General features: G+C 39.2%; 4 protein-coding genes across 9 annotated transcripts; 2 read left to right on the top strand and 2 right to left on the bottom strand.

Annotated features, from left to right (window-relative positions):
* On the bottom strand, window positions 8–1,222 carry LOC105164581 (ethylene-responsive transcription factor WIN1-like). Its single transcript, XM_011083264.2, has 2 exons — window positions 881–1,222; window positions 8–715 (listed from the first exon to the last, which is right to left on the bottom strand). Exons 1-2 carry the CDS (start codon window positions 961–963, stop codon window positions 175–177), a joined length of 624 nt encoding a protein of 207 aa, XP_011081566.1. The 5' UTR covers window positions 964–1,222; the 3' UTR covers window positions 8–174.
* Window positions 4,415–6,559, bottom strand: LOC105164580 (probable sugar phosphate/phosphate translocator At2g25520). The gene has a single exon (XM_011083263.2). It carries the CDS (start codon window positions 5,980–5,982, stop codon window positions 4,930–4,932), a length of 1,053 nt encoding a protein of 350 aa, XP_011081565.1. The 5' UTR covers window positions 5,983–6,559; the 3' UTR covers window positions 4,415–4,929.
* Window positions 7,034–10,378, top strand: LOC105164579. 5 transcript variants are annotated; one of them, XM_011083262.2, is made up of 6 exons: window positions 7,034–7,170; window positions 7,252–7,404; window positions 9,184–9,440; window positions 9,659–9,746; window positions 9,920–9,986; window positions 10,069–10,378. In XM_011083262.2, the coding sequence occupies exons 2-6, from the start codon at window positions 7,346–7,348 to the stop codon at window positions 10,120–10,122; spliced, it is 525 nt and encodes a 174-aa protein (XP_011081564.1). In that variant the 5' UTR covers window positions 7,034–7,170; window positions 7,252–7,345; the 3' UTR covers window positions 10,123–10,378. The 5 variants fall into 5 exon arrangements, with proteins under 5 accessions (XP_011081564.1, XP_020550103.1, XP_020550104.1 ...); XM_020694444.1 differs by lacking the exon at window positions 7,252–7,404 and having other exon boundaries at window positions 7,045–7,170; window positions 9,179–9,440; XM_020694445.1 differs by lacking the exon at window positions 7,034–7,170 and having other exon boundaries at window positions 7,262–7,404; window positions 9,179–9,440.
* LOC105164578 (EIN3-binding F-box protein 1-like) lies at window positions 11,198–14,881 on the top strand. 2 transcript variants are annotated; one of them, XM_011083259.2, is made up of 2 exons: window positions 11,198–11,605; window positions 12,204–14,881. In XM_011083259.2, exons 1-2 carry the CDS (start codon window positions 11,581–11,583, stop codon window positions 14,186–14,188), a joined length of 2,010 nt encoding a protein of 669 aa, XP_011081561.1. In that variant the 5' UTR covers window positions 11,198–11,580; the 3' UTR covers window positions 14,189–14,881. The 2 variants fall into 2 exon arrangements, with proteins under 2 accessions (XP_011081561.1, XP_020550101.1); XM_020694442.1 differs by lacking the exon at window positions 11,198–11,605 and adding an exon at window positions 11,613–12,098.

Here is a 15,338-nt window from a genome sequence, read left to right as displayed (position 1 = left end):
AAATTCATCAGACACAAGTACTGAACTTGTTACTTAGCGGAGACTTCTTATTATACATAAGCAGTAGGTAGAGAGAGTTAATTAGCTGTATTAATTATACGTACAATTGTTGTGAAGTGTAGGTAGCTACCTCTATTTCACCCTTAATCAAGAAAGAAGAGAAGCCCGCACCAATTACTCCATTAATTGATTTGCAAGTGAAGCTGCATTCCAATCGAGTAGTTCCTCAACCATTTGCATTGCAACCTTATTCTCTTCATCCATGGGATCACCAATTTCAGACGACGAGGACTGTGAGCTAATGTGGTAAATATTGGATGAGTCATCATCATGTGTTGGCAGCTTCGTCTTCTTCTTCTTCTTCATAAGCTCTACTTTCATGACCCATTGCGACCCCGAATGCCTACCCGCACGCTTTTGCCACACTCCTATCTTGGAGTTGTCATTGACGTCCAGCCTTAAACAAGTGATTGAAGGAGTTGGATTATTCTTGCAGCACTTCTTCAGCTTCGCTCCAAGAATGTCTGAGACTGATGAGAGTGCTGCTGATGGAGACCAAGACAATGGAGAGTCATGGTCTGCAGTAGTCGACGACGGGTTTGATTCGGGAAAGTTGGTCTTTGCGTTTTGTCCACTCATCAAAATTGCAGCTTCATCGTATGCTCTTGCAGCTGCCTCTGCTGTCTCAAAAGTCCCCAGCCAAATCCTTTTCTTCCTACATACATGCATATAACAAAGAGTAGCAGTAGTGAATACTAGGTAGAGATGAAGTGAGTACTGGATGCATGTACAAGACTAGTAGCTAGCTCTGTACGTAGTTGCGAATATTGGTGGTTAAGATTAATGGGGGCATGCATGCATGGTGTGAGCTTACACTTACAGTAAAGGGTGGCGAATCTCTGACACCCAAGAACCCCACTGCCGTTGCCTGACACCTCTGAACTTGATCTTTGATTGTACCATTTTTTAGTAGTTGTTGAGCGAACCTAGAAACTGGGAGTGGGATGATAAAAACTTTTTTAAGTTTGTGGAGTATAAGGTGAGGAGGTATTAATTAATTGGAGTTGTCGGTAGGGAGGGGAGGGGGAGGGTGCATGCAAATGCAATAAAAGCTTTCAACTGTAAAGCTATTACTACAGAACCATAATATTGATGGCTACTTATGTTTATGTACAAGTCAATCATCTGGGCAGAAGATACATGGCAATTGGCAATTGGCCATTGCTCATGCCTCTTCTATTTGAATAAACACCATATATATAGTCATATGAAAGTTGTTTCTTAGTGGGGCCCCTGATCTTCTGTTTTATTTTTTTTTACATAGATATAAGTTATTTAATGCATCTTGTCCTTTAAACAAGAAATTGTTGGGGAGGGTGAGATTAAGGACATTAGAAATAGTCATTGCTCTTACATATGATAGCTAGTTTCATGTAGTGTGTGGTTGCTCTTACATATGATACCTAATTTCATTTGTCTAAAGCAGACAAACAAGAAGGTGAAGAAATGACACCATACTTGTCCTCATTCCCAAAAACATAGCTGGAATATTTATGTGGGGTGGGTGAAATTAGACTTTTTTGGTCACCTAACTTTGACGTGTGAAACAAGTTAAAGCACTAAGCCCCATGTGCTCCCTCTTTTCAAATGGATGGCGGTTAATTTTTCCGTTTGTTTTTAGCCATTATATATACCTCATTAATACTTCCACCTAACTCCGGACTTGAGTGAATATATATTTATTTATCAAGGAAAAGATTGTATGCGTACGTACTGCTACTGCTATTGCTAGTGACAGTGACAAGTGTTGTAATTGTTGCCTGATGGGCTCGATTTCGAATTCATAATACCCTGTTTAAATTATAGTTTTAAACACATCTATATCAACCAACCATTTACAAAAGTAAATAAGTCTTATCAAATTCATTTTACGTGAATTTATAAGTAATAAAATAAATTACATAATGCATACTATGTTATAAATATACCAAAATATAGTATGATATTTTAATTTATGGTTATGAGTATAAACCATTAATTAGTTTGTTAGTATCATAATTTGTAAAATATATCAAAAGAAATTCATACTGAATTGTTTAAAATTGTAGAAAAGTATCCATTATCTGGAATAATGCAATTGTAATACATAAAAATATTTTATAGTTGGCATTAATATATGTTCATAATCTGCAATAAATTTATATATTTACAAATATTAGTATTACATTGATGTAACTATCATTTTATATTGTTGAACAACATGGGTTATTCGGACTATCAAAATTCAGATCAAACTGTTAGATATGATCAAACTTACAAAATACATTTGATAAAGTTTTCGACTTTTGGATATACGAATGTCGAGATATCGTATTCGAAACATAAGAGTAACCATTCAAGACGGTGTATCGTTGAATCAGGCCATGTGAATTTAAATCATACCTTCTGATATGATCTAATGGATGCAGTCTTATATATATTTAAATTTGGTATGAATTGGGTGCTCGAATTTTAAGATGTCATACATTGATTAATTTTTTTGATTTCATTATATATATATAATAAAAATAATTAAAATTATTCAACCTCATCATCATCATTATTATTATTATTATTATCATATTCTTAAATTAATTAATAGGAATCACTAAATTTCAACATAAATTTATAAGTAATAAAATAAATTGCATATTGCATAATATGTATCTTGATATAAATATAAAACTCAGAAATAGATAAAAGAAATTATAAATAAATTACTTGTCAATTTAAAATAAATATAACACAATACAAATTTATATTAAAATATAACAAAAAGTTTATATATGTCATATTAAATAATTAGTTTACAAAAAATATTATAATTTACTAACTTGTTGACTAAATTTGTTTTTGTACAAAGATTAAATGTATAAATAGAAGTACTATAATTTATTATTATCCAAAACAAAATGCAAGTTATTGATTAATTATAATATATGGTCAATTTTGAGTATAAAATTTGTAAAGTATTGAATATGAAATGAAATATATAAAAATTTTAAAAATAAAAATATATATAAAAAATTGAAAAAGCTTGCGGGCTGACGAACAGAGGGAATTGAGCTCGAGTTAATCGAGTCTTCGCGAGCCAACTCGACTCGTCTGTCACCCCTAGTAAGAACTCTTGGTAAATGATTCAGATTTGGAAGAAGTCTCCTTAGGTTTTCACCAATTTATAAAGAATAGGGATTGGCCTAGCCCTGTCCACACTGGGCATGGCTGCAGCAGCACTTGCTGAGAAGCATCGTTTAGCCAATGCAAAGGAAATAGCGCAAAACATGCTCAATGCAACCACGAAAGTGTCTTCCTATTGATCCCATAGTGGGCTGTGGAGAAGCATTCATATAAACTGTTCGTCTGGATTTATTCATCAGCACTTGCTTTTATGGTCCATTGGCTATGTTGAGTGTCATCAATTTTTGGCTATGCTGAACGGTACAGATAAAAAACAACTAGAAAGGTTGACCCATTGGAAAGTGTTGACAAGGGTGAGGATGAATGCTAATGCAAGACAAGGGTATCATGCCTGTATCTAATGCCAATCTCTGCAAGCTTTTTGCATTGAATTCTTGTCAAGAATCTGAATTGTATTCCTTAAGATGGACGCTGCTTTCTCATGTTTCCAAGTGAAAGTGGAGTTATGCAATATGTTAATGCATATCAGTAAAATAATAAGCTTCTTTTGATGGGAGGGACATAATGGCTAGTGGTGACAAGAGTGAATGAAACTAGCTGGATTCTGATTCTTGAGCTAAATAATTCAAAAACATCTGTTGCCTTTATGCAATTAACAGTATTTTGAAGTGCAATAATCTGACAACAGCAGCAGCCCCAGAAGCAAGATTAAACTTTAAACATGTAGCAAGACATAAATACTGGACCGAATTAACGCAGCAGGAAATAGCACAACAACTCTTAGAGAGTGAAATCTTTCCACAAACTGTTGCATACTAGAAGAAAAAACCTGCAGAAATGCAAAAGAGAAAAAACAACAACAATCGCCATAAGATAAGGATGGATGGTTATCAACTCAAGTCGTGTACTAGTTGTAGATAAATCTTCTCAGGACATGCTAATTCATCACTAATATTTGTTTTACTTGAGTTCACATTTAGTTGAGATCTGAAGCTTATAGGATCTGACATTCTTTTAGACTACTGAACATCAGGAGATACACACATCCTCACTCAAAGTAACATTTATAGAGACAGATCTAGAGAAGGAAGGATAGTTAAATAAAGAAAAAGTTGAAAAGCATCGAAAATTTAACTTCTTAAGTAATCATACAATGATACGTGGAATAATACTGTAAGAAAGCATTTTATATAGCAAATACATGCAGATCATCCAGCCATTGCCGACATGCCTCAAATTAGATTCAGACAAAGTCCAATATCAGTGATTTTCTTTAGAGATATTTAGCACCACATAAGCCATCCTCATAACTAATGCCAATCTAATCAATGTGAAAGCAAGATCCAGGAAACCTGATAGCAGGCAGGCACGCCCAGTACACAAAAAGGATGAAAACTTGCAAAGTGCTTCCAGCATAATGGAATTCGTATCAATTCATTCAGATATCCGTATCAAATAAAAGGATCAAAACCAACACTGAATGGAGAGAGGAAAAAAAGAAGGAATGGACTGCATTTACTATTTCTACTCTAATAACATTAGATAAACCAACAGGCATTGTGAGCAAGAAATCTGGATCTCAATCAACACCACCATTAACAACCAAAATAATGCATGTCAAAATAATCCTTCGGGCAACACCCAGATCCACCGATGAACACCAGAGCCTAACCTGCAAAACCCCAGATTTCTTCCTCACATTTAATCCAATTGAATTTCTTTTTTTGTCTTTCTAAATACATAATTCTGCAGTTAAGCTTGTGAATCTCCCTTCTTCCCCATTCCATCCCCCTCCCTCTGCTCCAACAGCTTCCCCGACTCCTCATCCTCCGGCTGTGCCTTCTTCTGTGCTTCTTTTGCCTTCAAAGCCTGCAACTTCAAGTGATTATAATACCCAACGCCCAAAAATGCCAACCCATACCCAAACAAATTGATCGGGGTCACCGTATCCTTAATCACTGACCAAGAGAAAGCAATCAACAACCAATCCTTCACAACCCCAGCAACATTCATGGTCAAAGCTGAAGTCTTTCCCACCAACAAGAACACAGCCAAGTTCAATGCAAATGCACACAGAGAATTAGTTCCAAAAATTGCGAAATCGAAATGGAATCCTGAAATCTGCTGCTTCAACAAAGGATACTCCACAAACAACCATGGAATTGCAAGAAACGCGAGACAGCTGGGCGCCACGTAGTAAAGGGAAGTAATGGGGTTCAAACTAATCCCTTTAGAGGTCAATAAGATCTGAATCATAACCAACCTTGTAGCCTCAAAAACAACCGCCCCCAGCTGAAGGAAAACCCCCCAAGAATCGTACTTGGCCTCACCATAAGCAGCAATGGCCACGCCCACAGAGATTGCAAGCATGTTGAACATGGTACTATTCTTGTAACTGTCTTTCTTGAACATAATCCCAATAGTGTAGACAGCAACAGGCATAAGGGCCTTGAGCATTTGGATGAAGGACACTGAGAGGTAGATGTAGGCAGAGTTAGAGAGCCAGAGGGATAGGGAGTAAAGAGCGCCGATGGGGACGACGGAGGAGAGGTAGACACGGCGGCTGAGGGCGGCAGGTTCGACGAGTTTGAAGATGCGGACGGCCACGAAAGCGAGGGAAGAGCAGAAGGCCATGTGAATCATGGTGAGGGAGATGGGAAAAGGCCAGTTGTAGAGCTTCTTGTCGAGGATGTATTTGTTGTAGACGATGACGGTGAAGGAGAGGAAGATCCAGACGGCGACATAAGTGTAAGAGAGGATGATCTTTTTCACCACCCGATCCGAGAGAGCACCGCCTTTCCCCATTGCTGGAGGTGGTGCGAGATCTGCAGGGCCTTGGGGAGATTTGGGAGTTTTTTAGTGAGAGGGAGAGGTGGTGTTTGGGGGGCAAAATTGGAGTGAGGAAGGGAGTCGAATGATGAAGTTGTAGGCGACGCAGACTTGGTCGCTTAGCAGACTAGTAGCTGTCTTCTTACGGATTTCAATGAGATTTTGAGGAGTGGGAGGTGGGAGGGAGGAGGGGTCAATTTGTATTTTTGCTATTATACATACATATGTAGTAAAGGTGTTTGGGAAGTCATATTCACTCACTCACTCACTCAGCAGCTATAGCTATAAAGCAGAGGTGATGAAGCATCAATTATGAACATTCATTTGCTTGATCAGACTTGGAAAGTGTTGGGGGGTTGTTGAGGTGGGTGGAAGTAGTTTGAATCCTATGTTGTTGGAATTGGGAATTGGGATTGTTGGTTGAGTGATTCATGTATACAATATTAATGGAGAGTGTTGGGGTTGGAGATGGAGTTGGAGTTGGAGTTGGAGGTGGTGGGATGGAAAAAGAAAAAGGTGGATATCATATGAAGGAAGGAAATGGGTGTGAATAAATATGTTGATTGTTTGTTTGTTGATATTTTGTTTTTATCCTCTCAAAAACAATTGAAATTGTGGATTGTTAACAGAATTGAATGGGCTGAGGCCCACATACTACAACTTAACTTCTATCTACATACTTCGAACCAAAAAGCCCACTGCTTCAGATGTTCATCAAACTCAACCCATTTACACATTCTCTCACTCACTTCCAATTTCACCCCAATTTTCTAAACAACATTAATAATATTTCTCTGCAGCTGCAAAAATTACAAATTGGAAAACCAAAAAGCATTCATTCATTCAATTCAATTATTTGAAGTCAACCAGTGATGAGGGCATTCAAGTACTTTTTATGCCTAAGAACAAGTGGGCGTAGCAGCCCATACGCTCCAAACCCACCATTACCCACCTAGCACAAACCAAGCGCCCCCCCCCCCCCCCCCCCCCTCTCTCCTTCCCTCTCCCCACCCCCCCACCCACCCCCCCCCCCCCCCCCCCCTCTCTCTCTCTCTCTCTCTCTCTCTCTCTCTCTCTGCTCTACACGCTTTTTCTGCTACTATATTCCAGAATCAACCAACCCCATCAACCAGTTGGTGAATGGTGATTCATCGGGTCAAAACGGTAATCAGTTTATTTATCCTAGCGTTTTTATTTCTTTGTTTTTCGGTCAATTTTCTTTATTATTTCTGTTCTTGTTTGCAGATTCGTGGGCTCTCCCTTTTTATGGATACTGAGATCTGGGCTTCAGGAAGGAATGGTTTTTTTTGAGTGAATTACATCAATAGTATCTCAGTTAATGAAGTATTGGTGTAGATCAGTTCCCTCTTGGATCTCTAGGTTATTTGCATGCATGGGGTCAGTTCTTCTACCACTTTGTTCCCTTAGGCGTGTCTCTGTGTGTATGTGTGCGCGTGTTTGTTGTGCGGTGGAGGTGTGGTTGATTGGCATGATTAAATTTCCAATTAGAGTAGCACAAGGGGGCAACTTCTAAAGATTGAACTGTTGATTTATTTCTATGCTGATTGTTGTGCTCCTATCAGTTCGAATTTGGTGGGCAGCTGAAAAAGTTAGAAGCGCTTCTGTTGTGCTTTTTGGTAGCAAGGTCTTTTCGAAGCTCGGAAACCAGTTAAAAAGACACGAACTTGAGACCTTGTATGCCTTCCCCTGTGCATGTCTGTTTATTCCCACCTCCGGTTTATTAAGTCCGACGAAGGAATAATTATAGAGGACTATGATAAGGTTATTAACTTTCTGGAGCATGAGCCAACATAAGGAATAAAATGGTTGTGCGAATAATTATTATAGGAGGTCTTTTCTTGAGATTTTGGGTAAACTATTTTAGTTAAGAATTTATTTGCTTATTTTAATTTGGTTCTTCCTTTTGTGGTTTGGAATCTGGATTTTGCTTGTACTTTAAGCAAGCAACAATAGTGGGTGTAAACAGAAAGTTTTGGTTTCCTCATTCTTTTGCATCATGCTTTGCTTGGTGGTGTAAAGAGTTTGTTTGAGTAGTGCGCATACACCCTACGCAATTGTATTGTTTGGCTATTGCACTGCTGTGCACTTGGAAAAAAAGAAGAGCGATATTATAAAAAACGTGTGTTTTATAGATGCTGTTTAGTTAGACCGATGGAAGCTTGTGTTGAAAGACAATGGCGTTTATGTTCTTTCTTGGGGTGTTTTAGGAAACATTTTCAAGCACTCATTGGGTTGATTATGGGAAGGATGAAGGATAAATGCAGAGATATTTTTAGTGTAAGAGGGTATAATGAGTCTTACACTTTTTATTAGCCTAACTTTGCTTTGTTGGGTTTATCCAAGTGCTTATTATGCTATTTTAGATGTTGAGGTTTTCATGTAATTCCAACTCCGTGAAAGTCTGCGTTAAATATTTTGCTGCCTTTTCTTTGATTGAGTGTCACAAAAAGGGGGCTGCTTTGTTCTATAATTCTGGATGTTAAAGTTTCATTTCTCTTGGATATTGAAACTTTATTTGGATAAGTGGTCAATCAGTGCAAGCTTAATGTGCTTGTTTGGTGGATTGATGAACAATCTGGCCATACTTGTCCCACTTGAATCTCTCCTTTTGAATATCTGTAAAAGGCTCTCAGATTTTTCTGTGGTCATCCTTGTTGAAGTATTGACATAATTGTAAAGGTGATCCTTGATATGATTTCTTGAGCTATGGCTACTCTTTCCTTGACCCTACCCCGCTCTCCTACTAGAAGTCCTTATAGACATCTCAAGGGATGGCCTTTGGTCTGTTCATGTGGGTCTGCCACATTTTTAAACTTGGAATATTGAGTTTGCATAGATGAAAGTCACCTTTTGTTCGGACTAGATATTGTACTTTTCTTTTCTCCCTTAATTGCGATTAAAATGCTGAATTTATCGAAATGCACGACTGGAGAAGAATTCTAATTGGTCAATGCAAGATCTGTTGGTTTATTTAGTTCCTTAGAGGAATGCATATCATAGAAATAGTAGTATCTGTAATTCAAGGCAATATCTCAAATTCTCAGAGGCTGTCTTGTCACCTGTAGTGACCTATTTGCTATGACGTAGGTATCTTAATAGTTTCTGCTGATACACTAATCATTTGTATGGTGATAATCCTAATTTGTAACAGAACAGAGGTTGTCTTGGATGTTGTACGAAACCACCACTTGTAATTTCGGTGGATGAGCCGTCCAAGGGGCTGAAAATTCAAGGCCAACGTGTGAAAAACCGTAGTTTCACGGAGGACTTTTGGAGCACCAGTTCAGGTGATATCGGTAACAGTGCCTTTCCATCCCACAGAAGTATGTCATCAATCAGCACTTCAAACCAAACCCTTGATACTCATAGCAGTACCGGTGGCCCGAGCAACTCTGCCGAATTCGTAAATCATGGCAAGTATATTTTATTCTACCTGTCAGCCACACACAGCACATATATCTAATCATAGAATATGTACTGTTTATCTTATGAATGAGTAAACTTGAGAAGAAGATAATCATCTTAGCATCGTTCTGTGCCTTTCTGCGTTTCTTCTGCCCTTAATTCTGAGGCCAAGCATGTTTGCTTACCTTTTTCTTTCGTTATCGAACTTGCCTTTTCTGTGTTGAAGGGCTTCTTCTTTGGAATCAAACAAGGCAGCAGTGGGTTGGAAATAAAGGATCTGAAAAGCATATACAATCACATGAACCCAAATTGAGGTGACAATTCTCATTTTCTTTGTGTTCATTCAATACAGCAACATTCATTGATGAAGAGAGTATGGGTGGTAGTACAAACAGAGTGGCGGACAGACATTATATTTCACTTGTTGGTTCCTGGTTTCAGTTTTGAAGTAAAAGGGGTCTTAATTGTCAAATAATATGGTTTGCAGTTGGAATGCAACTTATGAGAGCTTGCTTGGAACCAACAAACCTTTCCCCCAGCCCATCCCGTTGGCGGTCAGTTGACTACGTTGATGAGATTATTCTGGTTTCTTGTTTGTTCATTGATTAACTAACTTTTTGGGGAAAAAACCCACAGGAAATGGTGGACTTCCTGGTTGATGTGTGGGAGCAGGAGGGGCTTTATGATTGAGTACTAGTAAGAGAGTAAGAGGAGGATACACAAACTTCAACTGTGGCATTGTGTAATTGTTGTTCCTAGTAATGAAGCATGTCTGTGTCCTATGATCAAAGTCTGTTTGCTTTCAGGGGTGACGAATTTTCTACTCTTCATCATCATTAGTCTGTTATTCTGTATATGCTGCAGCGGAACTACAAAAGTGGAAAGCCAAAGAATTTGTGTAAAACTTCATCATTACTTTATATATCTGGCCCTGTTCCTCTGTGTATATGTTATTATTATTATTATTTAGAGTACAAAGGAGAATCACTTGTGGAAATCTCAAAACTAATATTTAACTAGTTAATTTATTTTAAAAAATAAGTTGAAATATTTTTTGAGATGTTGGTTGGGATTCTTAGGATACGGCATTCACCTAAAAGATACTGAATTTTGTTTGTTTATACGGCATTCCCCAATGCTTAAAAATGCATTGAAAATTATAACATATCCCATTAATGACAATTTTTAAAATTCTAAAAATTAAGAATTTGGTCAAAATTGCAGAATTTTGAGCAAAACACACCCTTCGTGTGTGTATATATATATATATGTTAATTTAATGGAGGGGAGGAGAGGGGTATTAATATATATGATGAGTATTATTTATTTGTTTGGCCCCAAACCTTCACAATTCAGTCCCAAAACATTGCAACCTTAATTCAACTTCTTCTTTTAATTTGTTTTTAAGTAGTACATATAAATATGCCAATTAGCAGGCATTAATTGATTGATGCATGAATATGATGAGATGTAGCAGAGGCAGACAGGCAGGCAGTGAGACAGTCACACGCGTTTTCTTCCCAAACCAAACAAAAAGGTTGTAAGGAGATGGGGGTGTGTGTGTGTGGTGTTTTATTGTGCATTGAATGAATGTAGTATTCTTCAATGCCTAATATTGTAATGTGCATTACATTTACAACAGCCTTTTTGGGTTTGGGCCCCCTTTTAGGGTTTATTTCAAAATCAGCACAAGAATTTCATTACAATCCATCTCAAAATTAAATACTTATTACTAAATAATAATAATGAATACCAGAAACATTGAACATAGCTACAAGTTTGGTTCATTGCATCATGTAATAATCCCATTCTCTCTCTCCTACCCTCTCTCTCTCTTGAATTAAATAAAGAAGAAACAGAGCCCACCCCACTTTTTTGTTTCAACAACACATATATAGAGTCTCATATATTACACATTTTTGTAACATCCACCCTCCCCCCCTTCCCATCTTTTCTTTTTGCCCTATTCAGTAGGGTTTCTTTGATGATCCCCTCCCTTTGATTTTTTTCTCTCATGCATTCAGCTTTTCTTCCGCCCTTGTTCCTGCTCTTCTTCTTGCTTGATCTCATTGTTTTTGCTCGCACCAGAGGGTTTCTTGCCCTTCCACGCTTTAGATTTGACTACCCTCATATTTTCAAACTGCGCCAATGTCTAAAGTCTTCGATTTCGGTGGTATGGCCTCTCATCTTTCTCCTTGGTTTAATGAAAATTTTATTCTGTTTTTTCCCCCAATTTTCGTGCTGTATGTATTCCTCTCTTCCTTTTTTGGTTTTTGTGTTTCTAGACATGGTTTAAGTTTGTTATTAAAGTGAAATGTTATGTTGGCTCCCTTAAAGTTCATGTCTTTAGCTTTATGTTTCTTCTCTTTTCTTGAACAAAGTGGAGATGCTTAAGATTGCATCAGTGTCCCAAATTCAAGTCTTCCAATGAATCGTGCTGAAAGTTTGTCCTTTTTAGACTAATATACGCATATCTTGTATGATTTATATTCTAGTCATATCGTGTTATGTCTGTCACCATCGGTTGGAGCGTAAGACTAGTGGTGGCATCTCAGTTCTTTGATGGCTTTTGGGTCAATTTGATGATCTGGATCATACTTGCTGGGAAGTTTGTGAATTTGCTACGTGGGGCTAATTTTCTGGTGAAGAAGTGAAATTTGTTAAAAGTTAGTTTATTGTCGTTTTAAGTCTTGAGATAACAATGCATTTTCTATTGTTAAAGTTGAGATGTGAATGCTACCTGATTTCTTTGGCGCGGCTTTTGGTTTCAGGTGATAGTGATTTTTGTCCTGGGGGCTTTCTGTACCAAAATCCCAAGGAGGCGGGTCTGTTTTTGCCTCTTGGCAGCCATGTGGATGTGTATTTTCCTCCTCGCAAGAGATCTCGCATCAGTGCTCCATTTGTTGTTAGTGGAGTTGCGAAGCAGCAGCCATCGATTGAAATTCTTCCTGATGAGTGCCTCTTTGAGGTTTTCCGACGTCTTCCTGGAGGCCACGAGAGGAGTGCCTGTGCCTGTGTTTCAAAGCGTTGGCTCATGCTTTTGAGTAGCATCTACAGGGATGAAATATGCACCACTGTGACTACCCATTTTGTGGAGCCTGAGAACAGATCTGAGTCTCAGAAGGCAGACGAGTTTGCCCAGCCTAAAGAGAAGGGTGAATTCGACTGTCCGAATGGAATCAAGCCTGAAGATGAAGAATTTCAGGAGGCTGATTCTCATGGTTATCTCTCTAGATGCTTGGAAGGAAAAAAGGCTTCTGATGTGAGATTGGCTGCAATTTCTGTTGGAACCGCGAGTCGTGGAGGTTTGGGCAAGCTGTCCATCCGAGGTAATACCTCTACTAGTAGATTGACTGACCTCGGCCTTAAGGCCATATCCCGTGGTTGCCCTTCTTTGGGAGTTCTTTCTCTATGGAATTTATCCTCAGTTGGTGATGAAGGTCTGTCTGCAATTGCAACCGGTTGTCATTCTCTTGAGAAGCTTGACCTCTGCCATTGCCCAGCTATCACTGATAAAGGCTTAATTGCTATTGCCATGAACTGTCCGAATCTAACTTCAGTTACAATAGAATCTTGCTTAAACATTGGTAATGGGAGCTTACAAGCTTTGGGCCGCACCTGTCCCAACCTGAAGTGCATTACCATAAAAAACTGTCCACTTGTTGGTGACCAGGGAATTGCTAGTCTATTTTCTTCAGCTGGTCACACCATAACAAAAGCAAACTTTCAGGCACTCAACATAAGTGATGTGTCTCTCGCTGTAATAGGGCACTATGGGAGTGCAATGGTTGATCTTGCACTTGGTGGACTCCACGGTGTGAACGAGAGGGGCTTCTGGGTTATGGGCAAGGGTCAAGGTTTACATAAGCTGAAATCATTATCAATAGCTTCTTGCAGAGGAGTTTCTGATGTAGGGCTTGAAGCTCTGGGTAATGGTTGCCCAAATTTGAAGGTGTTTGGCCTCCAAAAATGTCCACTTGTATCCGACAATGGTGTGGTGTCGTTTGCCAAAGCAGCTGGGTCACTTCAAAGTCTTCGGTTGGAGGATTGCCACAGGATCACACAGTTTGGAGTTCTTGGTATCCTTGCAAACTGTGGTGGGAAATTGAAGGCTTTTGCCTTGACAAACTGCTTGGGGATTCGGGATATAGACTTTGAATTTCCTTTGACAACAAGTTGCTGGTCTCTCAGGTCATTGACCATCCGCAACTGCCCTGGATTGGGTGATGTGGGCTTGGGCATGTTGGGTAGATTGTGCCCTGGTCTGACCCATGTGGATCTTACTGGCCTTCAGGGAATAACTGATTCTGGCATTCTACCTCTTGTCCAGAGGTCGGGGGTTGATTTGGTGAAAGTAAATCTGAGTGGATGTGTTAACCTGACGGACAACTTGGTTGCAGAAATTACGAAGCTTCATGGGGGAACTTTAGAAATTCTGAATCTGGATGGTTGCAGATGTATCACTGATGTGAGCTTGAAAGCAATTGCAAGGAATTGCTCATTGTTGTCTGAACTGGATGTTTCCCAGTGCCGAATAACAGATTCTGGGATTGCCATCTTGGCTGGAGCTGAGCAGCTCTTTTTGCGTGTACTTTCTGTTGCAGGTTGCTCTTTGGTGTCCGACAAGAGCTTACCTTTCTTGGCATTGGTGGGTAAGTCTTTGGTAGGGTTGAACATCCAGCATTGCTGTGGAATCAGCTGTGGCACTGTTAATCAGCTCTTGGAGCATCTTTGGAGGTGTGATATACTCTCTTAAGCAGAAACTATCGATGAACCCCATTGAAGAATTGAATTGGAAGTCACAGATGAGGGAGTTGATCAGGAATTTCTGCTTTTCCCTGAAGCTTCACAGTCAAACACAGTTTTTGGGCCCACCACAGTTCTTCACTGGTTCAGTCCCGAGTCTACTTTTTCCAGCAAATATGGCCAGATACTCCTTTTTGTAGCTTTCCTTTCTTCAGGAAGCTGTTCCACAGGATGGAAGGCATCCTTGTTTTCATGGCCATGCTTAGCTGAGAGCTATGACTGTGGACACTGGATCTGGAGGTTGTTTAGGTGGTCCTCTCGTAATGTTTTTAGCTTCTGCCGGTGCAATGGTCTTGCGCTCTGGTTGAAGGTTTTTACAATTTGAGGTCCTTGGGTCCTTTTAGTTTTACCGAGTCTTCCATGTTACAAGTGGTTGTCTGGGTAGAGTGCTTTTGGCGGTTTCACGTTTGTCCCTTGCTTTCGTGGGCTTAGGCTGTGGCAGCAAGTTGTTTTGGTCTGCCATGACAACCTCTCTGGCACGAGAGAGGGTTGTTTTTTGTTTTCCCAAGTCCTAGTTTTGCAGGATTCTGTTGTGTGAACTGTTGATGCAACTCGGTTATGTAATTCTCCATGGAATTTCACTTTGGTTTGTACCCTTGTGATCCAATTTGTCTCAATAAAAACCCATATGTTTTTGTGTAAATTGTAATTCCTTTGTTTGTTTGGTCATCTTAGAATTATTCATTCAAAATTAGCCGTACGTACTCCATATTCTTCCTCATATCGCTTCTAGATAATGCCATTTTCAGTACAAAACCTCCAAACATACGTATCTCTCGATTGTGTATTTGTACCCAAGGAAAGAAAACAACACTTTTACGCTATACCTTTTCAGCATTCACCCTAAGATGGTTCACGTGTTGAAATTCCTTCCCGCGTCTACGTTTCCGACAACCAAGTACACCTGTTCATAGTATCTCTTACGAATAGTCCCCCGACACGTCATATCCCTATTCTTAAGGAGGAGTACGATCATCCTACGTGGCAACACTTTATTGGTTTGGTTTGTTAATCCTCCCTGCAGTTGCCTTCAAATTGGACAAGGATCCTTACTCTTCCTCTTCCTGCTCCATTGCTTTCTTGGTAATAATAATATCCTC

This window comes from Sesamum indicum, linkage group LG6 (genome assembly GCF_000512975.1).
Source record: "Sesamum indicum cultivar Zhongzhi No. 13 linkage group LG6, S_indicum_v1.0, whole genome shotgun sequence".
NCBI classification, from domain to species: Eukaryota; Viridiplantae; Streptophyta; class Magnoliopsida; order Lamiales; family Pedaliaceae; genus Sesamum; species Sesamum indicum.
The sequence above is the reverse complement of the archived record's forward strand: the minus strand, read 5'-3'. Positions and strand labels throughout refer to the sequence as shown.

Excerpts from the sequence above, each read along its gene's own strand:
- LOC105164581 (XM_011083264.2), bottom strand. The coding sequence starts at position 963 with ATGGTACAATCAAAGATCAAGTTCAGAGGTGTCAGGCAACGGCAGTGG. Across the intron at positions 716-880 it reads GAGATTCGCCACCCTTTACT|GAAGAAAAGGATTTGGCTGG; the intron begins GTAAGTGTAAGC and ends GCATGTATGTAG.
- LOC105164580 (XM_011083263.2), bottom strand. The coding sequence starts at position 5,982 with ATGGGGAAAGGCGGTGCTCTCTCGGATCGGGTGGTGAAAAAGATCATC.
- LOC105164579 (XM_020694443.1), top strand. The coding sequence starts at position 8,179 with ATGGAAGCTTGTGTTGAAAGACAATGGCGTTTATGTTCTTTCTTGGGG. Across the intron at positions 8,313-9,183 it reads GATATTTTTAGTGTAAGAGG|AGGTTGTCTTGGATGTTGTA; the intron begins GTATAATGAGTC and ends GTAACAGAACAG. Across the intron at positions 9,747-9,919 it reads TCACATGAACCCAAATTGAG|TTGGAATGCAACTTATGAGA; the intron begins GTGACAATTCTC and ends TATGGTTTGCAG.
- LOC105164578 (XM_011083259.2), top strand. The coding sequence starts at position 11,581 with ATGTCTAAAGTCTTCGATTTCGGTG. Across the intron at positions 11,606-12,203 it reads TAAAGTCTTCGATTTCGGTG|GTGATAGTGATTTTTGTCCT; the intron begins GTATGGCCTCTC and ends TTTTGGTTTCAG.